General features: G+C 38.2%; 1 protein-coding gene across 1 annotated transcript; it reads right to left on the bottom strand.

Moving 5' to 3' along the window:
- Nucleotides 1-9,234: 9,234 nt before the first annotated feature.
- TMIGD1 (transmembrane and immunoglobulin domain containing 1) lies at nucleotides 9,235-22,255 on the bottom strand. The gene is made up of 7 exons (XM_006184967.3): nucleotides 22,110-22,255; nucleotides 20,462-20,565; nucleotides 19,245-19,523; nucleotides 15,696-15,974; nucleotides 11,502-11,605; nucleotides 10,396-10,436; nucleotides 9,235-9,868 (listed from the first exon to the last, which is right to left on the bottom strand). The coding sequence occupies exons 2-7, from the start codon at nucleotides 20,541-20,543 to the stop codon at nucleotides 9,865-9,867; spliced, it is 789 nt and encodes a 262-aa protein (XP_006185029.1). The 5' UTR covers nucleotides 20,544-20,565; nucleotides 22,110-22,255; the 3' UTR covers nucleotides 9,235-9,864.
- Between the last annotated feature and the right edge of the window lie 1,560 nt (nucleotides 22,256-23,815).

Genomic DNA, 23,815 nt, shown 5'->3' with positions numbered 1-23,815 from the left:
ACAATGTTGTGTTAGTTTCTAGTGTACAGCAAACTGATTCAGATATATACATATATATTATTTTTCAGATTCTTTTTCATCATAGTTTATTACAAGATATTGAATACAGTTCCCTGTGCTACACAGTAGGACCTTGTTGTTTACCTGTTTTTTATATAGTAATGTGTATCTGCTAATCCTAGACTCCTAATTTATCCCTCCTGCCACCTTCCCCCTTTGGTAACCATAAGTTTGTTTTTTATAAACCAGCTACTTTAGACATGTCAGTTAAAACAATAAACCTGCAGATTTATGAATTGCTGAGTGTTACTGTACGTCTTTTTTCAATTTGCAACAAAGTCACCATTGTGGATATTCCATTGGTGGATGGTTTAGTTTTATGTGTGCTTTTACTCTAGGCTTTGACAAGTGGAATATAATCAGGACATTTTTCTTAGGCTCATACATACGCAGCTGTTAAGTTTTCACATTGGCCCATTTTAATATGTCTGATACAGGTAGAAAATCATGATGACCACTCAACGTGATAAACAAGAATCAATGATAGAGCCTTAATTAGATGATTAATAGTGTTGTGGAATCATGAAACATGTTATGCTTACATCTAGAGTGATCAAAAGAGATTGTACAGAGATCTTTAGCAGAAACATGAAACTGTTAATAAGTTATTAAATATTTTCTTAAAACCAAATACGATCCACATGTCAAATTGGGGCAAAGTCCTTTAGACTGGTAATTTCCAAGTGAGCCGAGTTTGTTATTAAACACTTTTATGAGTACCATAACTATAAAATTCAGGAATCCAAGGCTATGATTCTTTAGTGACAATGAAGTTTATATCCTCTTTGGTGGAATGTTTTAAATGATGCCCTTGAGCTGTGTATAAAACCTACAAATGACAGTTGGAGTGAAAAATGACCTGTTTGGTGATGAGAATTTGTTGCAAAAGGAACATATAGTTTGCAGAATGACACACAAGGAAGTAGTAAGACTTCCTAAGAGTTGTTTCATTACCATTAATTTTTTTTTATATGTCAGTCATATAATATGAGGGCTTATAGGATCTTAGAGATTGTCTTTTGGTCTAGTCCCTCAGTTTGGAATCTCTGAAAGATCATGTGACATCTTTGAGCTAGACAGCTCATTAGTGGCCGAGCCAGGAGGAGAGGCCTGTTTTTCAAAGCAACTGTTTGTACATCTGGCGGTTTCATGTACATCTGGTAGCTAAAACTTTTCCATGAGCAATGCTGAATATATACAGTAGAGTTGTGTTACAAATTACAGGAATCCAACTACTCCCTTTGGCTCCAATCATGTTCAGCGATAAAAGCAAGTTGTGGCTTATGCAGGGATTAAATTCCAAAGTCAGGCAAAAATCGATTATATGCAAAACTATCCTTGGAAATTCGTTGGGAAAGTATCGCTTCAGAGACCCAAGCACCTTGTATTAATAAGCACAGCAGAGCAGGGTTCTATTCCATTATGGGAAGAGATTGCTGTTTCTTTGGTTGGGAACCAAATGAAGTTGGCAGATCCTTAGACACTAGACTCATTCTCAGCACATGAGATGCTCACACTTTAAGAGCCACAAGGGAACTACGGCTGGCCAGCGGAGCTGGTTCCCCTCCTCACCTCATGCTCACTCCAGGGCACAAGTTCTTTGTGTTGAATGCCAGGCCTCATCGCAGGCATTTTTAGGTTGTCCTTCCTGTCTGTCAATCTGTCTGTCTCTCTCGCCCCCCTTTTTCACCTGTTGTCTTTTTCTTCCCTATCTCTCTATATCTAATTTCTATTTGAAGTCAAATGTTAAATGTGCCACTAATAGAGATTAAATGAGTCCATATATGTTTGTTCCCACAATATATGGAGTACTATATAAGCTAGTTCATAATGTAAGAGACAATTTTGCCTAGTGTAAGGACCCAGAAGGCATACCACTTTGATCTAAATTCTGGTTCAGCCACTAACAAGCTGTGTGACCCAGGACATATAACTTAAATTTTCTGTGCCTCAGTTTTCCTCCCCTGTAAAATGGGTATAATAAAAATAGGCCTTTTGTTATGTGATTGTAATAAGGACTTTGTGAGTTATATTTAAAGTGCTTAGGACAGGACAAGGTAAGTGCTTATAGGAGAGTAACTATTGTTATGTGATATTGCTATACTGCAGGAAACTCAGAGAACTTAATTTTGAAAAGTCCTAACAATTGTGTGTGTGAATTTATCACCTTCTATCTCCATTCTTACTGGCAGACAGACATAAGGCAAAAGGGCTGAGTGATTGTCCTGTATAAAACTTAAAGAACTGAGAGCAATTGTAGTACTTATTAGGGCCAAAAGGCAGAGTGATAGGAGGTGTGACTCTTCATGTAAGCTATGTGACCTTGGACAGATCATTTAACCTTTCTGAACTTTAGTATCTCCAGTTGCACATCATGAATAATGATATCAATACCTATCTCACAGAGTGGCTATGAGGATCAAACAAGATATGTGTAAAATCTTTTGTAGATTATAAGGTAACATGAAAATGTAAGAGACTGCTGTTAATAATACCTGTAATTTAAACAGAGGTTGACACTATTATTACCACCAAGATTGTCCGAAGAAATAAAGACAGATAATTCATGAATTTCCACAGCAACACTTTACTATAGGAATCTGTTGACAGAAATGCCAGATCTCCAATTTTTTCTTAATATGCACACAATTCTGTAAGAACTCAGGTGTTTAGAAAGTTCACAGTGATGTCCTCCATGTTTTCCTGTATTACGTAAGTGAAAATTACCCATGGTGTAAGTTGTTGGCTATGTAACAACCTCAATGTTGCAGAGATAAGCTCTTGAAAAAAGACTACCTGAGTGCTAAAGAATTTGTGATTTTAGATTTTGTTTTCTGTAGTCACTGGTATGAGATTAAGTATAGTTTGTAATTTATTATTTACTCTTTAATAAAATGAGATAAATTAATTTTCTTCTGGCTGGCACTACTGCTGTCCTATTTCCTTAAAGATGTGTTGTTAATAGATGTAAGTCTATTCAAGGGAAAAGTATGATTTTATTGCAGATTATTCAGTATTTTATATGACTAAGGTTCCCTGGTGGGAGGGGTGGGGGTTATACTGAACTTGCCCTTAAAATTAAGCATTATTTAATTAAACTAGATTAAACTTTCTCCCAAATTCTTATTATAGGGAAAATTTTGTAAGTATTTGAACTATGCCAATGAAAACATCTAAACTAGTTAGGATAGGCTAAGTTATGCTACAGTAACAAATTAATCCTAAAACCTAGTGGTTTCACACAGGGATCTATTTCTCACTAACACGTGAGTAGGTAGTTCTGTTCCACATCGTTTTTCAGAGTCCTAAGCTGACCGATTCTCTGACATTGCTCCACAGTTGCCATGTCAGAGGAAGAAAGAAATGAAAGAACAGGTACCCATTCTCCTTTGCTTTGCGCAGAGTGACATGATTAATTCTATCCATAGCCCTTTGACTAGAACTAGTCACATGGGCTAGCTAATGGCAAAGGGGCAGGGAAATGTGAAGAGCACAAGGATAGTCAGTGAATGATGAGTATCTCTGCCACAGCACCCAAACTCCTAAAGCAGCAAGATGTTTTCAATCAGTCACATTCTAATACCTTTATTTTCATCCTTTGGCTCGAAGACAGTGCAGTGTAGAGAGAGGAGCATGAACTGTGCGGCCAGACTGCCTTGGGTTTGAATCCCAACTACACTTCATGCTAGTTGTGTGAGTGAGCATATTATTTTGTTTCTCTAATCCTCAATTTCCTCATCTGTAAAATGAGGATTCCAACACCTACCTTGTTAGGGTTATTGCAATGACAAGAAATTATCTATGCAAACCCTTTGGCAAAAAGTAATACTTGGTGGTTATTATCATCAGAAAGACAAGCAAATATTTAGGGCAGCATTTCTCAGCTCTGATTCTGCAACACTACAGGATATCTCAGATTATCTCAAGGGGTGTTGTATCATTTTCAAAAGGTTCTCCAACTAGAATCGTTTTAAATTTCCTTTACTCAACAAAATTCTCTGTAAGTCATTACAAGTTGGATTGATGCTGACATCACTCTTGGCAAATTATGAGAGGTAGTTTGTCTTTATTATTCAACCTTTGCCCCTTCTGTGATATCTTCTCGCCTACTCCAGGCCCCGGGCTTTGGATCAGCTTGGTATGAGTTCCAGCTTACTCACTCTCTATAAGTTAGTTAAGTATTCTGAGCCCAAGTGTCCTCATCATCAAAGTTGAGACAATTATGACTACTTTATAGAGTTGTTTACAGGATCAAATAATGCAGGTAAAGTCCTTAGCACAGCACAAGCAGACCTCATTTTATTGTACTTCACTTTATTGCATTTCACAGATACTGTGTTTTTTATAAATTGAAGGTGTATGGCAACCCTGTGTCTAGTAAGTCTATTGGTGCCAGTTTTCCAACATTTGCTCACCTTGTGTCTCTGTGTCACATTTTGATAATTCTGACAATATTTCAAAATTTTTCATGATTACTATATTTGTTATGGTGATTTGTCATCAGTGATCTTTGATGTTACTATTGTAATTGTTTTGGGGCACCATGAACTGCGCCTATGTAAGACAGCAAACAATTGATAAATGTTGTGTGTGTTCTGACAGCTCCACACACCAGCTGTTTCCCTGTAGAATTCTCTCCCCCTCCTTGGGCCTCCCTATTCTCTGAAACAGCAATGTTGAAATTAGGCTAATTAATAACCTTACAATGGCCTCAAAGTGTTGAAGTGAAGAGTTGCATGTCTCTCACTCTTAAACTTTGGGAGAAAGACATGTCAAAAGCATAGGTAGGCTGAAAGCTAGCCCTCTTGTGCTAAACAGACAAGCTGTGAATGCAAAGGATAAATTCTTGAAGGATATAAAAAGTGCTATTCCAGTGAACACACAAATGATAAGAAAGCAAAACAGCCTTATTGCTGATATGGAGAAAGTTTTAGTGGTCTGGATACAAGGTCAAACCAGCCACAACATTCCCTTAAGCCAAAGCCTAATCCAGAGCAAGGCCCTGACTCTCTTCAGTTCTATGAAGGCTGAGAGAGGTGAGGAAGCTGCAGAAGAAAAGTTTGAAACTAGTTGAGGTTGGTTCATGAGATTTAAGGGAAGAAGCCATGTCCGTAGCATAAAAATGCAAGATGAAGCAAGTGCTGATGTGGAAGCTGCAGCAAGTCATCCAGAAGGTCTAGCTAAGATTAATGAAGATTAATTAATTAATGAAGGTGGCTACACTAAACAGCAGATTTTAATGTAGATGAAACAGCCTTCTGTTGGAAGAAGATGCTATAGCCAGAGAGGAGAGGTCGGTGCCTGGCTTCAAAGCTTCAAAGGAGAGGCTGGCTCTCTTGTTAGGGGCTAATGTGGCTGATGACTTTAAGTTGAAACCAGTGCTCATTTACCATTCCAAAAATCCCAGGGCCCTTAAGAATTATGCTAAATCTACTCTGCCTGTGCTCTTTAAATGGAATAACAAAGCTTGGATGACAGCACATCTGTTTACAATATAGTTTACTGAATATTTGTAGCCTACTGTTGAGACCTACTGCTCAGAAAAAAAAAAGATTCCTTTCAAAATATGACTGCTTGTTGACAATGCATCTGGTCACCCAAGGGCTCTGATGGAGATGTACAATAATATTAATTTTGTTTTCATGTCTGCTAACACAACATCCATTTTGCAGCCAAGGAGTAATTTCAACTTTCAAGTCTTATTATTTAAGAAATACATTTCATAAGGCTATAGCTCCCATAGATAGTGATTCCTCTGATAGATCTGGGCTGTCAGTTGAAAACCTTCTGGAAAGGATTCACCATGCTAGATGCTGCATATCAAGAACATTCGTAATTCATGGGAAGACATCAAAATATCAGCATTAACAAGAAGTTGATTCCAACTCTCATGACTTTGAGGGGTTCAAGACTTCAGTGCAGGAAGTAATTGCAGATGTGGTAGAAAAAGTAAGAGGACTAGAATTAGAAGTGGAGCCTGAAGATGTGACTGCATAGCTGCAATCTTAGGATCAAACTTGAATGGATGAGGAGCTGCTTCTTATGGATGAGCAAAGAAAGTGGTTTCTTGAGATGGAATCTACTCCTGGTGAAGATGCTGTGAAGATTGTTGAAATGACAACAAAGGATTTAGAATATGACATAAACTTAGTTGATAAACCTGCAGCAGGGTTTGAGGGGATTGACTCCAGTTTTGAAAGAAGTTCTACTGTGGGTAAAATGCTGTCAGACTGCATTTGACATGCTACAGAGAAATCATTTGTGAAAGGAAGAATCAATTGATGTAGCAAACGCCACTGTTCACTGTTGTCTTGTTTTAAGAAATTGCCACAGCTACCCCAACCTTCAGCAACCACCACCCTGATCAGTCAGCAGCCATCAGCATTGAGGCAAGACTCATTACCAGCAAAAAGATTTATAACTCACTAAAGGTTCAGATGGTGGTTAGCTTTTTTTAGTAATAAAGTTTTTTTTTAATTAAGGTATGTACATTGCTTTTTTAGACATAATGCTATTGCACACTTAATAGACTATAGTAAAGTGTAAACATAACTTATACGCATTGGGAAACCAAAAAAATTTGTGTGACTCTCTTTATTGCGATACTTGCTTTGTTGCGGTGGTCTGGTACCAAACCCACAATATCTCTGAGGCGTTCCTGTATAACTGACTGTCCTCTGACTTAGCTCCTTGTGATCATACCTGAGTTTTAGAGGAGAGGAGACTATGAGTGAAAATTACAAGAGCTCTTTCACAAAAATCTCCATGAAACAACGAAAGCCCAGGTCAATACTAGGTTGTAACTTACTAACAGAGAACGGCATATAGTGAGGTGAGAGGATTCTTCTACACCTCAACATACAGGATTTTTTTTTAAGTTTTTTTTAAATTAGGAGAATTACACATAAAAATCCAGATTTCTGACTTCTCTTAAAGAATCAGAAGATGTGTTCCTAATGGTAACTATTAGCCCTCTTTTAGACATAGATGTGCTATTTGCCACAGTCCCCATCACTCTCTATTGTTTTACATCTAGCCTGCTTTCCTCATTGATCTGCTTGACCCCTGACTTTATGACTTCTGGCCTATAGGTTCAGGAAAGTAGTCACGATGCTGATGATGACAATGGTAAAGTTGGTGAGGAAGAGAGTTTGTAAGCTATCTTCAATTATTCAAAAAGCCTAATGGCAATGATTATATTGTTAACCTCTAAAAGACTGGGAGACATTAACTGTAATACCAGATTTATTTGCTTTTAAATGGAATTACATAAACTGAGTAATTGTAGTGTCATAAAAGAAGCTCAGACATACAAGTAGATATCATTGATAAATGTTTTTTAAATTGGGAAAACAGATTATTATTATTTAATAACTAAAATTTGTTTGATAGACCAGTTCTTTCAAATTATGGGGCCTAAAGAGAAGAAAAATAATAGTGATAAAATGTATGTCCTTATTGGTAGAAAGGTTGAGAAAGGAGCAACTGGATTTTTCTGTCACTTTTCCACTGGCTTTTGTAGTTCAAAGGCTCAAAACCTGATGAGGGAATGTTGGAATTTCAGATATTTCACAGTAGATAGAGAAGACATTGGGGAAAGGCTATGGGGTTTCTTTTGAGCCCTGGAATTTCATGTCTTTCTAAGTCAGGAGCTAGGCTAACTTCTAATTTTAAATAATAGACATAGTTTTTAATATAGACTCTGTTTTTTTCCAAAACTGTAAAACAAAATGAATGGCCACGACCACTTATAAAATTGTCATGCTCTGTTAAAACTAGTTAAGCTTCCTTGTCCGTGCTAATGTACAAGGTCACTGTGTTTTATAAGGGTGAAGAAACTTCTTCCTGATGACCTGTAATTCGCAAGGGTTGTTACATGTCCTAGTACAAAGCTGATTCATAATTCTACTAGGTGGGCAGAGGTATTACATTTTTAGTCTTTCTTGCCATCTCCTTCCAGCATTTAACTAAACTATGTGAGAATCTTTTGAGAATCACAGAATTTTCGTGCTAACATGAAAATTAAACTTGGAGGAGGGTATAGCCCAGTGGTAGAGTGCATGCTTAGCATGCATGTGGTACTGGGGATTGAACCCCTGTGTAAAAAAAAGAAAAAGAAAGAAAGGAAGGAAGGAAGGAAGGAAGAAAGGAAGAAAGAAGGAAAGGAAGGAAGGAAGGAAAGAAAGAAAGAGAAAGAAAGGAAGGAAGAAAGAAAATTAAACTTGATCTTCCTAATCCAACCTTCTTATTTCCCAAAGACCCAAGAGAGGGAAAAGGACTTGCCCAAGGTAGCACAGCCAAGACTGGAACTCAGATCTCCTGATTCCAAGTCCAATTAGATATGTAAGCTTTTCTGTTTCCTTTTCCACTTTAAACTAGCCCAACACACTATTGCCTAAGATCTGTTTTTTGTATATGATCTCCAGACTTCTACTTAATTGTCTGAACTTTCCGATTTTCACAATCCTCCTATCTCATCCTTACAGCATTGTCACAGGGCTTTCACATGCTTGTTTGGGAAATCCCAAATAAGGGACAAGATCTGAAGGCTTCCCACAAAACCTGCTGAAGCCCCCAAGAAGACAGAGAAATCTGTGAACCACAGTCTTTAATGGTCTCTCTTTCTCTCCTTTTCATGCTGACGTTTCCAAGGAAGCAAAGAGAAGCGTAACAGAAGGATGTGTCTGTTCCCCTTAGAAATGAGACTATTAAAGTTTCATACATTCTGCTCATTTCTTCTCTTTGCTTCTGTGGCAATAAGCAGCTTTTCACCACCTGTCTGACAGCAGATCTCTTTCTCTCTGTGGCACATTTAGCTACTGCAATATTAGAGCAAAAACAAATTTTTTTTTCATAAGACAGAGTGAGGGCACAGCAGAGCATCAAAGCTGCTTCTAGCCAGTGCTGCCTCTCCCAATAACCTACCCTAGTTGTGTGGGAAAGTGAAACAGAAATTCTTACGGAAAAAAATGAAGAAGGAATGGAATTGGGGAAAGTCAGTGATAAATTATGAGAGCTGCAATTCTAAATTGAGGTATATGAAAAGAATACAGGCTGATTCATAATACAACTGCATCTTTGCAAATGGCTATGCAAAAAGGGCAAAGGATACCTGGAAACCAACATGCTGGCCAGCCCCTGTCCCCTGTTGTTTCATCTTCATCACTACATAAATCTCACAAAGTTTTTTATTGTGTCAACCATGATGAGATGGGATAAAGAAGGACATATGTTGATTTTTTTTAATAACACTACATTTTTTCCATTTAAAGGAGTATCTTATATTCTGAGATTATATCCTTTTTTAGTCCTAAAACTTTTCTTTTATGAAATGACAGTGAAGGTAGATGATAATTGATGTTATTTTTGTGCTTCCTTGACAACTTAAAAAAATTGATCATTCTATGTTGCCCCCCAACCCTTAATTTTTTTCTTTTTTTAGTACTGTACTGATTTATGAAACCCAAATGTCTGTTAGTCTTCTACCTAGGAAAATACATACTAAATGTAAATAGGTACTAACCTTTTCAGAACAAATCTCAATTAATTAACATATCCTTCAAGGAGAAGACTTAACAAAATCTTACTTTTCATGCTTAACAGTTTTCTCTCTGAAAATGTTCTGCAAGTGTATCAAATTAGTCATAACAACTACTGCTAAATGCTTAATGAAACACTTCTTCATAACCTCTGACAATCTGACAGGAATGAATTTAATAATAGCAATAAATACAGATGGGACTACATAAATCAAGGAAGTCCTGATGCAAAACTCTTGCTGTATTAGATGGCATCTCAGCTTTCTCATCTGAAATGAATCGAGAAATTAATTATAATGATCACAGCACTAAGACAAAAATACAAAACAAAATTCATACTCTTGGAAAGAATGCCTCTGTGTTTTGTACCCACTGCCCACTTCATGTACACTAGAGCCAACAGACTAAGGGAAGCTCCAAAGAGAAGGCAGTATTTAGGATGAGGAATGTGGCTTCTGACCTGGTTGTGAAGGAGAATACAGCAGTGGCTTCCCCCCAGGGTAAGCCCTCTCAGACATTTACATTATATGGCAATAAAATGCAGTTGCACAAGCATTCGCCCAAAATTGAGGTAGCTTATTCTCAGGTATTCTCAGTTCTAGGCGACCTTCCAACCTAGCCTCACCTGTCTTCCTTTAAAGTGGAGGAAGATTCTCCTCCACCCTCCACTCCCCTGTGAACCACTTCACCTTCTAGCACCTCCCATCTCAGGAGTTTGCCCAGGATGGGCTTTATGATAAACCACTGCTACCCAACTTCTTATGGAAAATCATTTGCCCCAGCCCAGAGTACTTACAGAGCTGTTTCACTTTGAGGATCATCATTCTTTATGCAGAGCTGAAAGCAAACACGACAAGGGCAATGAGTTTGCCTGTTTTGCTAAGGCCCATGGATAAACATTTTGAATGCATCAAGGTGGCTCTAAGGACAGGAAATCCAAATGTCTGTTCATCTTAAGTAGAAGATTACAGCCATCTCTGCACTGGTCTAGGTGTTACCTCTTTAACCACATTAATCATTTTTATTTGCTCTAGAGATGTAATTCTTACATCAAAATGTTTCTAGGATTCTTAGGTAGTTGAGTATTTCTTTTTCTTTCTTTCTTTTTCTTTTTTTGTAGGGGTAGGTAATTATGTTTATTTAGTTAGTTTTTGAATCGAGGTACTGGGGATTGAACCCAGGACCTCATGCTTGCTCAGCATGCACTCTACCACTTGAGCTATACCCTCCCTACCACCGAGTATTTCTTTTTTTGTAGGAAAAATTTGCTTTGGATTGGAATTGGTAGGGGGGTGGATTTCTTCTTGGGAGACATTTTTCCCCTGAATAACACCCAATTACCATATGTTTCAAGGACAGTGCCTCTTGCTGGACCGAGAAGAGACTTAGAGGCTTTCTGCCACATTTACCTCCCTTTCATATAGTCAAATGCATAGCATTAACCTGTGCATGCAGCTGCTCTGCATCATGCTAACCAACAAGGATGACCATTCAGCCATTCAGACACCGGCCCACCACAGCAAGGCATATGGCTGTACTGCAAGGTGCCATCTTTTTCATGCAGATCTCTGAATCCAGAGCAGATGTGCCTCTTCATATTTATTTATTGTACCAAAGGCACCATAGCAACAATAAAGAGAATTTTAGAAGGAAGAAAAATCAGCCCCTACTTCTAACACCACAGCTATTTTCATTCAGGTCTTATCCAAATGCACTTTGTCTATTCTTTGTAAAGCTGCACTCAATATATGTACAATTTTTACTCCCTTGAGCGACTTTCACTTTAGATCTCATGGTAGGGAGACCAAGTTGTCCAAGTATGGGTCCTAACGCTATAGTCACTTCTATAACCGGTTCTCTGCCTTTATTTAGATGAATTTTTAGCTTAGAATACTTAGATACCTTCATTATTCTGTGTCTTCTAGCAACCAGTCCGAAGCACAAGGTCAGAAAGACCACAACACATGCAGCAATAATGGGTTCTATTGGCACAGTGGAAGTTCTATCTGTTGGAAATGGCAAACACAGAAAATGAGAAACTAACATTTATATGCTTCTAATTTATGTACTTCTAATGTATTCCAGCCAGGGTGCCTTGCACTTAACATTTTTTTCATCCTCTTAATTAAAGCCTCCAAACAATCCTGAAAGGTATTGTTGTCCTCTTTTACAGGTGAGGAACCAGGAAATTTGAGAGGTTAGTTTACTCATCCAAAGTTACAGAGCTAGTGACGAGCAGAGACAGGTTTTGAATCCATTCCTTTTTGGAAGGATAATTTATTGTAATGTGAATAACTCCCCAAAGCAGGTAGTCATATCATCTTGTGCTTTCTTCTTTCATAATTTTCATCATATAAAGCACAAGTAGTGAAAGCAATGTTTTTTCCTGTCTTTTGAAAAGCCCAAAAGATATTGGGAGGTATCCCTGAGGGGGAAAGAGGGGAAGGAAGGTTTTAAGAGCATGAAGAGAAAAGGTGAGGAACCTGCTAGACTAAGGAGAGAGGGGTCTGTGGGTCCCAGGAGCAGTGGGACCCTCGTAGCTGTACTGTGATAGTGCCCCAAGCAGGTGAGAAGACGTTAAATAGGGTGGCTGCCTGGTGCCTCTGGGGAAGTAGAATTTGAAGTATCAGTCTTCCCAACTTTGGCAAAGATTTTCATTCGTCTGTAAATGGTATGGAAGAACAGAGAGCGTACAGCTAACTTGGGCTCAGCAGACAGCAGCACCAACCATGATAGCCTAGAAATGAAAGCCTATTCCTTTATTTTCCGAACACCAGGTAAGCTCAGAGCTATTTTGTTCACCAGGCACTCCAGGCACAGTGCCTGTGCTTATAAGCTTTCCAAGAGCCTATGAAAATATTTCCAAGAGACCTGGAAAGAAAGCATTTGCTCCAAAATACAAAAGTAAAGTGGCAAAATTAATCAAAATTAATAAATGTTTAAGCATCTATAAAATGTAACTTTGTGTCAACTATAGCCCCACTGTTAATAATAATAATGATGTTTAAACCTCAAGAGCCAAACTAATAACTTATTTATAATAAAATTCAAAATGTATGCAAGTTATACATATCCTTTCAAAATTTTCTCAGCAAAAAGGTATACTTCATGTGCTTCATTTTAATGTTTGACATGATATGGGATGAACCTTTCAAAAGTAAGAGTGGTTGAGATCAACAAGGGTATTTAAATGACTCTGTCTAAGCCCCTGGATTCTGGTGCCACCCTAGGAGGGGAAGGGGCTCCAATCTTGGCTAAGGTAAAATTTTTGGAATTTATAGGAAACCGTGTATTTTTTATTGTACAAGTGAGTTTGTGGATTGAGTGCAATCAACAAATTTTTGCTAAATGACTACTGTTTGTTAGGCGCTGTCCTCAGCCCTGCAAAAAATAGGACAGGCATGGAAGCCTCCTGCCTTTGTGGAGCTCAAATTCTAGTGGGAGAGACAGACATTTAAAAAAACAGAAACTGCAGATTGAGATAGTATTATAAAGGACAAAGAGTCATGAGATAGTATATAAGGGGTGAAAGGAAGGGAGAAGGGGAAGAGAAAACTTTAGATTAATCTTGAATCTTTAGATTTAATCTTGAAGCCCTATGTGCCTCAAGATTATGAAATAGGATTTACCCCTCCGTAATTGTATGACACACTAACACTTATCTTTCAACTGTTTTAACTGTTTTAAGTGTTTCACTGTTTTAAGTGTTTCACTGTTTTAACTGTTTTCTTCTCCATTATGTGTCTAGTTCCTGCTCAGGATAATTTTAGGGAGTAAGTAGATTAAGCATCCTTTACTCTTGCTCTCTTTTGGCTGTTGCTAAAAATTATTCTTATGAGGGTGTGGGTTGCACCAAACCTCTGGAGAAACTCTGCTCAGTGTGACTTCTTGTGAGCCCTGACTCTATAATAGCCAGCCCTGGGAGGCACCCAAGGGCTTCTTACTGGAAACCCCTTCTACTTTCAGTGCCAAGGAAAGATATGAAAATGAGGGGAGGCAAAGGTGGGCCAATTAGGATAAAAAATCAGAATTCAGTTACAGATCAGAATATTTTTACCAAGCTAAATGACATGAAGCCACACGTGACAGTTTTCATTCCATAAACAAACTGAAATAAAATGCTTGAGCTATTGGCTCACTTTAGATTCCTAGTTTCTGTTGAAAGTGAGTTTGGCAAGTGTAACCGCATCTCTCCCATTTACTCTCTTATTTGTAACCAGACCTGGTATCCTCGCCCCCTGCCACCGCCCATGTTCATTATGGTAAAATAATCCCAACATGTGGCTAAAATCTTGTGCTCAAGAAAAGCTCTGTGATGTCATTTTCCACTTTGTGTGGCCTCATTTAGAAACTACCCCACTGAGCTGTGAAGCTGGGAGAGCTAATGGCAAACCTGACATTTAGCCTGAGCACCAGCAGCAGAGTGCTTATGCTCTTAAGGCAGCCAACAGCCAGGGAAGCAATAAAGCAAAAAGAAATAAGAAAAACCATTTGGTTTGGAAGAGCACCCAAAACAGGATTCTGCCCGCCTAAAAGCTAATTTGCCAAGCTGGCATCCTGTTTGCCACCCAAGCTGTATGTTTTTAATGTGACATAGAGCAATTATGACTCCTTCTTAACCAAGAATTTGTGGGTTTGGTTTTTAAAGCAAGTAGCCCCTGGGTATACTGTCACTGCTCTGCAGGATAAATTACTGAACACGCCAGTAATCACAGTGATGGGCATTCAGTCGGCAGCGGCTCTTCCTTCCCACCAGCCGCTCTGTTGGTACCCCAATAAAAAGCCCTATGGTCACACCTCCAACACTTCTGGCAGGGGTTCAGTTGGCTTCCTGGGATCTGGCAAGAAAGACAATGAGTGGGCACAGGGAGGCAAATGACAAAGTGAATGATGTTTTAACAAAATACAGGAACTTCAGCTTGTTTGGCTGCTCCTAGCATACTGGCCTCAGACCAGGAAATGTGTACATGAGCATTTTCTGCATCTGCCACACCAGGTATCTCGCCTTTCTCATTCTGTATAAATGAGAAATATAAGGAGGGAAAAACAATTGTTCAAACTTCATTTGTTCCTTCTTATTGCAGAGGTCACAAACCTAGGTAGAGGAAGCATGAAGCCAAGAGAAGGGACTTTCCCCCCCATTTTCCTCCACTCCTTCTTCTGATTAGCCTAAAGTTTACAATTTCAGAGTTAGGAGTGATTTTATAGATTCATTTTCTTATCTAGTCAGTATCTTTTTTCTTTGTGTTTATGACTTCTCTTCTGTTTGTCATTAGGCTGTTAACTCAAAAGTCTAGTTCCTACAAACCTTGTTACCTAAGAGAATTCATGGAGATACTCTTCCATAAAAGCCAAACAGAACTGTCTCCTACTACTTGTTTCTAGAAAAGGAGCTTTGCTCAAAAAGAAGTATCCTGTATGGAATGGGTATAATTCCCCTAAAAAGGACCAGAATTCTTAGTGGAGACCTCCTTGGATGGAGATAATTCTCAAACAAACAAACAAAAAACCCTAGCTACTAATCATAATTGTCATCATCATTTGTTGTCATGAAAAATATTTACTGAGCATCTGTCTGAGTTTTGCACTATGCTAGGTATTACTTAAAAAGAGAGTTACCTTTGTGTATGAACCTGTAGAGTATTATGCCCTCTGTCCATTTGACAGAGAAAGACAAATACTATATATTATCACTTATATGTGGAATAAAAAATAAATGTGTGTGTATATATATATATGTGTGTGTGTGTGTGTGTGTGTGTGTGTGTGTGTGTGTGTGTATATATAACAAAACAGAACCAGACTCACAGATATAGAAAACAAACTAGTAGGTACCAGTGGGGAGAGGGGATGGGGTGGGAGAAGATAGGGGTATAGGATTATGAGATACAAACTGCTATGTATAAAATAGAAGCAACAAGGATATTATAGCATAAGGAAATATAGCCATTATTTTGGATTATGTTACAGGGAGTCTAATCTATAAAAACATTGAATCACTATGCTGTACACCTGAAACTAATATGTTGTAAATCAACTATATTTAAATAAATAAATAAATAAATAAATAAATAAATAAATAAATAAAAGAGTTACCTTTGACAATAAGGTGAAAGTCCTTGGTCTTCATTTCCACAGATGAATTTGCAATACAGGTGTAGGTTCCATTGTCAGATTTCTGGATTTTGGTGATTGACAGTTGAAGATACTCACTTGTCTGTTGGATTTGGTGATGGTCTTTCTCTAAATTCAAGATGCTGCTGTTCTTGTACCACATCATCTGAGCCTGGGGGTTGGATTTCACATTGCAAACCAACTTCACGTTACTGCCTTCCTCAGCTGTTTGGAAGTCATCTCCGCTTAGGAGAGGAGGAACTGCAAGACTCAAGCATTTAGGTTAAATTAGAAGATAAGCAGTAGTTTACTGTCAATGTTCAAGATCTTCCTTCAGTCTATCTCATAAGTCATTCACTCATTTGACAAAAATTTATTGAGTACCTACTGTATGCTATGTATCAGTCTGTGCTAATGTTGGATAAAACCATATAGTATTAAGAAAAAAGGCAATGCTGTGAGCCCTAATTCCATCTACATCACTTCCTGTGACTTTGAGAAAGTTACTTAGCTGCTAAGTAACTGCTCAGTTTCCTTATTTAAAAAGTGGGATAACACCTACCTCATGAGTTGCTGTGAAGATTAAATGAATTAATGCCTGTAAAGAATTTACTACAGTGCTAGTACCATTATTTTTGTAGTGGTCATTTGAGGCGGTGGTGTTGAGGGCTCCTCACACACTCCATTTTTGTGTTTTGTCTAACCACCCTTGCCCTGGGCACATTTTTAACAATGCATATTTGCATCTCCTCAGTGCTCCTCTAGAAACAATGTCCTCCCCCCAGAAGGTGCTCCAATCGTGGTAACTCTGGCACCTATGGAAGGTGAGCGTGACCTTGAGTCCCTCTCATCCCTCTGTGTAAGCAACTCCTTACTCCCTCCATGATAAGGACAAATGTAGACCCACAGATAGTCAAACACATTTATCTTCACCAAATAAATCCAACCCTCACTCCCACCAGGGCTTTCCAACATCTAAGGGGAGAAATGGCTGAGCTGACTCTCCCCTCTTCTCCATGCTCCTTACATTTCTTTTTTTTTTTTTTTTTTTTTTTTTGGCTAAGGTACAGAAGAGTAATAAAATGCATGAAAAGTGGGCAGCAGGAATGAGATAGAGGCAGAGGAGGAGGAAAAAAGGAGCTTGTGTAATCTGCACACTGAATAATTAGACCCTGAGTAGGCTATGCTATTAATAACTCTCTCAGAAGAATGACATTTTGTTGCTCTTTGGAATGTTCTTGAATTTTATATCCACATCCAACACGGATGTAATATGGTATTCAGATATGAAGGAAGCTGTGAGAGTAGAAAATATAATTGCCAAAATATACCAGTTCCACTTATGGACGGGTCTTATTAGTTGTTCCCTTTTTTTTTTTTTTACTATTTAAGATTAACTTTAAAGCATATCAGTTATACATGAGTATTTCCTTTTTAAAAAATTAATATATTTCAGGTAAAGATAAGGAACTCCTTGACTCCATCCTGGTCACTTCCTAACTTCTCACAGGTACCTATTGCTATGAATTTGATGTAATACTTGTAGTTTTTTAAAAATAGGTTTTATACGTATGATGTACCCATAGGAAATACATTGTATTGTTTTAGGAGGATGAGGAGGGTTTACATAAGAGATTTCATTCTCTCAATAACTTGTATGCTTTTGAAATATATTCACACTGAATCACAGAGATCTAGCTCATTGCTTTTCAAGTGCTATAATGTAATATATGACTCTTTAATCATTTTATTTTGATGGGCATCAGGTTATTTTTATTTTTAAAACGCTAAACAATGCTTCAATAAACTTCCTTGTATATGTCTTTTTATGCATATGTGCATGTATTTTTCCAAGGTTAACATCTCAAAGTAGAAACCCTCGGTCAGGTAGGTGCACTTTAAATTTTGATAGATATTGCAAAAGAGGCCCAATTTATACTTTCAGCAACAATGTATGAAGGAAGTTCCAGCCCACCCTCCTCCAAACAGTGTACTATCAACTTCCATTTAGTTCTCCATGCGCCATTTGTAACAATAATCTGTAATACTTCCTCAGGATTGTACATGATATTCTTGTCACTTTATGACCTCATTTTGATTTATTGGTTGATGAGTTTGTGTCAGTTATTGTCACTATGAATCACTGACCAATTGGTTTTTTATATACACATGCAACAATAATATTTAGGAGGTTATAATAAAGATAATTTTAAATGTGTATTCAGGCTGGAAAATGAAAATCATTTCTTTGAGCTGTTGAATCATTTTATTGGCCTTTCTGCCATGTCTCTCTTAAGAAGGTGTAATGGGAATAGTACTAGATTAGGAGCTTGGGGATTTGTGTTCTGTTCGCAGCTCAAGCTGTGATAATTCAGGCCCTCATTCTTGGCCTCAAGTTTCCTCATCTGTCATTTTATAGGGCTTACAGGACCTCCAAGGTCGCCTGACAGTCTTGGATTCTAACTAAGTAAAGAGGTAGCTTGCTAAAAATCACATTTTATCAGTTCATAGAAAATAAAAAACAAATTTCCTTTTCCCAGGAACATGCAAATGATTTACTCTGGAGACTCAAGCTAGCAGATTCCAGAAATGGATTCCTTGACATTTTCTCCACCTTTTTATCTCAGGAGCAATGGCATCAATTTTTCACAGAAAAGTTTGCTGAACTCATAGGGTCAAATGGCTTTGACTTTTTACTACTAGGTTTCAAGTCCAGAGCTCTTTCTACCAGACCACACCATATTATTACCTTCTCTCACATCACCCCTCACCACACCATCCACACCTCCCTCATGTAGAACCAGCTTTCCACCCAAACCACCAACATGATCGCCTCCATAGAATCATTCAAAGGACCACTAACTCCAGATAGTGCCACCAATGGGTTACCAATACCTGGAACCCAACCATGAAAGAGCTTCACCTTTGAGGGTTTTAAAGTGACATTAAAAGATTCCCAATGAATATCTTTCTAAATAGAACACAAAAGCTAGAAACCACAAAAGAAAAGTTTCATAATTTAAAATACATAAACATTTAAAATTTCAAATATGGCAAAAAAAGAACTACTTGAAAATGTCAAAAATAAATAAAAGAAGTAGTTACAATTCAAAATGACAAAAGGCTAATTTCCTTCCTACACAAAGCCTTTATATAAGTCAATAAGAACAAAGGCAAATAACCTGTAGAAAACTTGAGTAAAGGACATGAGCAGGCATTTCACAGGAAAGAAACATGAAAAGCCAATGCGTATATGAAAAGGTGAACACCCTCGTTCTTAATTTAGAAAATGAGAATAAAATTTCAAATCAGGCTGGCAGATTCTCAGAGTCTGAGGATGCTTGGGCTCACGAGGGTGTGGGGAAATAGGTGAAGTAGGCCCCCTATGCATTGTTAGGAGCATACACAGGGCAATTTGGCAGCATCAAGCAAATGTTAAAATGCACATACTCTTCAGACCCAGAGTTCATCTACCACTTCATGTCGTACAGACAACACAGACCGACTAGCGGTTTCTTTCCCCTCACTCACAGGTGACGTGCAGCACCACTGAGACGGACACTGACTGATTTCTCTGCAGTTTGCAGGTGAAGGTGATGCCATTGTCATCCTCACTGATGGAAGAGACACAGACAGAGCTGGAGTTGATTTTGTTTCCAGATTTCAAATCCACTTTCCTGTCTTCTCGGTACCAGAGAAGTTCTTCCTCTCTGGTATGGTTTTGAACAGCGCATCTCAGAGACTCTTGGAGTCCAGGCTCAGTGTCCAGCGTATAGCTTTCAGTTTTACCATTCACAGTTAAAACAGAACCTGGGAGTGCAGGAAGAAACTATTAATATAGAGTGAACAATCTAAATGGCCATAATTAGAGACTTGGTTAAATAGATTATATTAAATCAGTACAATGAAATACTCTGCAACGATTAAAAATAGTCATTTCGGTCTATATGATTTTATAAGGAAAAGGATCTAGAATGTGTTATTAATTTTAAAAAGGAGAAGGTTAAAATGACGATGACCAAGTTTTCCCGCACGTTGAAATCACCTGGGGAATGTTCAAAAACGTACTAATGCCTGGCTCCCACCCCCAGACATTCTGATTAATTAATATTAGTATAACCTGGGCATTGATTAGGTTTTTTAAAACCCCCAGGCTATTCTAATGTGCAATGAAGTTTGAGAACCACTGGGTTAAAAAACATTATGTATGGAATTACCCCACTTATACACACACACATGCATACACACATACATATGGAAAAGTCTTGGGAAAAATCGTATCTATATATTGAATAGGATTGATAAAAATAGAGAAATAGGTGGAGGAATACTTACCAGACCTAAACTGTTTACTTCAAGGGATTAGAAATAGCATACTAAGGGGGTGGGAGTGGGGAAGTGCAAAGGAGAAAGAAAGGACTATTGCAAAATGGAAAAACATTTAAGACATAATACTAGGTGAACAGGCACAATGTAAATTACATCTCTAACAATTCCTGTAAAAATATCAAAATTGAAAATGTCTCTGGGCAAAAGCTGATTTGAAAACATTTCTGATTAGATGATAGGATTGTGGACAAGTTTGGTCTTGCATTCCTGATTCTAATTATTTTATCTTCTGTACTCTGAGCCATACCAACTGTGTAGTCATTCCAGTTTGAATTTTGTGTTTTCCCAATGCCCACTGATCATTTTTTAACCTGAAATTTTCCTTATTTAAAAAGAGACCAGAAAGAATGTTAACTTACTTGTCATCTCGCATGGCAGAAATAAAATCACTAAGAGAAGAAGCCTGCACGTCTGCATCAGGCTGCTGGTCTTCCGTGCCATCTTTAATGAATTTGAGTCTGATCTGCCAGGGGGAAAAGAGTGCAGTTGGTTCTGTACTTTGGTCTACACTGAGTTTATGAACCTTCCTCTTGCCTATTATATATTTAAAATAAAGTCCCAGATGAGTCATCCCAGTTATAACGGTACTATTTCTAGTTTTTAATTAAACAACCCTGTTCTGACTACTAAGTTCAAAGTACTTCCAGTATTAAGGTTTTTTTTTGTTTGTTTGTTTTTTTTTTTTTTTTAGACAGCAAAAAAGGAAACCACAAGGATATAGGCTATCAGATGCAGGGCAGCTACAGGGCAGCCCTGGGGAAGATGAAAGCTTTCCTAGAGACATTGATATCTCTAGAATGTCATTTTAATAGAAAGAGAAATGAAACTTGCTTTCTACTCAGACAGCTCCTACTGAAAAAAGTAATTCTTGTTTTGAAAGCCTCTCCTGGGTCATTTTTATATAGTTGCTCTCTGCTAATACTGTTCGAAATCCCGTAGATTCAAATGGTTTGTACCTTAGAAAACACTCAATTGCAACACAGCTTCTAGTTCCAAACCACATTAATCTCTGCTTTCCCCCTTCCCTTTGCTACTCTTCCCCCTCATAACACACCTCCCCCTTGACCCAGCATGGACTAAGAATAATAAGTAACACAGGCCTCTTTTCTCCCTTCTTCTGTGCTTTTGCTACTGCCATCCCTCTCCCAAAGATATTCCCTGCTTCCACCTGGGAAAGACGTGTATCTATCAGTTCCTTTCAGCAGTACCACTAAGAATACAGCAGAAACATGTATGAATGCTTTCTAAGCAACAGTCACTGTGCTAAACACTTTACATACACTATTTCAATCCCAATTAAGCCCCTAACAACCTTCTTGAGGTCTCTTGTAAGGGTATAAAGAGATTATACAATTTGACCAAATGTCAGATTATATAATTTGTAAATGTCAAGGTCAGGATTTGAATCCAGGACTCCTAAGGCCATGTTCAACTACCCTCCTGCCTAAATTAATAATATCTTCCTTTAAGAAGCTGCTATTAATCCCTTCCAGTCCCTGGCCACTCTACAGGCCTTAGCAACTAGGAGTTCTATCTCCTTAACACGAATACTGACATTCAGGAGCTGGAATGTATCTGTGACTTTTGGGTGCTGGTTCTGCCCCTCCCCATCCCAGGCCTGTCATGACAGGGGCGGATTTTGCTCCTGCCAAGCTCACCCTTTCTGGCTGGCAAGCCTACATCAATCTTTCAATAAGACACTATTGATTCTTTGGTAATTAAAAAATTTTGCCAGTTAGATTTCTGTCACAGCATTGTTAACTCTGTGATGATTTCAGAATTTGGTCATTGATAGTTTTCTCAAGCACTGTGAACTGTAGGTGCTTAAATACTGAGAGTGTGGGCTTCTTGGCAGATCCTACCTTCCCTATTAAGGAAAAAGATTGCTGTTTCCTTTTCCATTCCACCTCAAGACAGCAACTTTTCAAAATGAATTTCCCTCACTTGACTTGTTTTTAATTTTCATGACTCTCTAGTTTCTATGTAAGACAAAATCTTACCACTTACCTGCTAAGCTCTGAAAAGCTGATTTCCTTGGCCAGTCGTTCCTCTGTCCAGGAACCATGATCCTTTTCCTGTTACCATCTTTATAATACTTGAATTTGAACACTTTATGACAGTAAGGTCAAATAAATAAAATACATTGGGTTCAAAGTCTGTTTCTCTCTGTGGACTCTTAGAGAAGACAGTAATTGGGAAAGACATCTTAAGATCTAAGTTTTTATGTGTACTTAAGTCACTAGGTGGGGTCAGATATTACTAACAGGGATGTCATCATTCTAAGAAAGCCTGACCTTGTGCAAAAATTTGTTGCACATCTCACTTAAAGTTGTCAGGCTCAAGTTAGATGGCTGTGCTTGATAATCTGACAGCCTGAGAATTGCAGTGGGGCAAGTCTGAGGGGAAGTTTGATTTTCACAGCAGCCAAAACATTGGAAGATTCCACACAACTTAAATAATGCTGGAAAGTATTACTTACCACTGGTCACCCAAGCCTAGTATATAAACTGTACCAAACCGGGCATGGCAGGGGAAATTTTTATCCCTCTGAGGCACTCACCTGACTGGGAATCCTTGCTTTACACTTTCAAGAACTAGAAATATGAAGATAATATTTTTTTTGGTTAAAAATATATATGTTTATAGTGGTGTTACAACATGAATTTTATCTGAAAGTACTATTATTCCCATTCATACAAGACTAGAAATATATATATATTTACACACACAAAAAAGACTAGAATAAGAGAATATTTACAGTTATCTGTACATTTTAACACTTGGGTTAAGCACAGCAGACACCTGCCACTTGCTAGCTGTGTGACTTCATAAAGTTATTTTACTTCTATGGACCTCAGGTTCTTTGTCAATACAATGGGAATAATAATAGTGCCCTCCCTACAAGGTCACTGTGAGGATTAAGTGAAATAAAGCATGTGAAGCAGCCACACAGTAAGCTCTTATTAAGTCACAGTTATTACTATTATTAATATAGGCTGGGCAGGGCACAATAAATAAACACAGCCTCACTCTAGCATTGTTCCAGTGAGAATCATAACTAAGAGCACTTCCTGTTGGCTGGGTTGCCAGCACCATGTCAGCAGGTTTTGCGTTTGCTTCTGTATGGATCTATGGGCACTGTGTTTTGCTATTATCATTTTTAAATGAACTTAGCAATGGATTGACGTCTTGGTTCTGGGTCTCTCCAAAGCAGACCCGAAGACAAAACTTTGCATGCAAGTAGTTTATTGAAAGGTGATCTCAGGAAGCACAGTAAGGAAGTGAGATGGGGAAGGAAAGAAACCTAATAAAGGATGTGTTAATGAACAGGTTACTGTGGGCAACTGTCGCTGTGGACCCTTTTGACACGTTGTGTGGAACACATCTCAGAATCAACTCACGAAGCTTGAGTATTTATCCACAAACTTCTCTCCATCATTGGTTAGGGGACACTCTTGGGATATTGACTGCCCAGCATTTCCAGCCTGTTCCGTGAAGGCATTGTGTACTCTCTGGGTCTGGCTGTGGATGTCCAAGCAGACACTCAGGATGTCACCCATTACATGGGAACAGTTTACAGGTACCCTCTACTTAGGCCAAGGGAATGTGGGTAGGGCACCAATATCAACTACAACTGGATATTAGATGACATTAGGAAATAATGGTCAATTATTCTTAGGTGTGATAATGGTATTCTGGTTGTATAAGAGAAT

The sequence above is a fragment of the Camelus ferus genome, chromosome 16 (assembly GCF_009834535.1).
Source record: "Camelus ferus isolate YT-003-E chromosome 16, BCGSAC_Cfer_1.0, whole genome shotgun sequence".
NCBI lineage: Eukaryota > Metazoa > Chordata > Mammalia > Artiodactyla > Camelidae > Camelus > Camelus ferus.
This window is presented reverse-complemented; position numbering and strand designations above follow the sequence as displayed.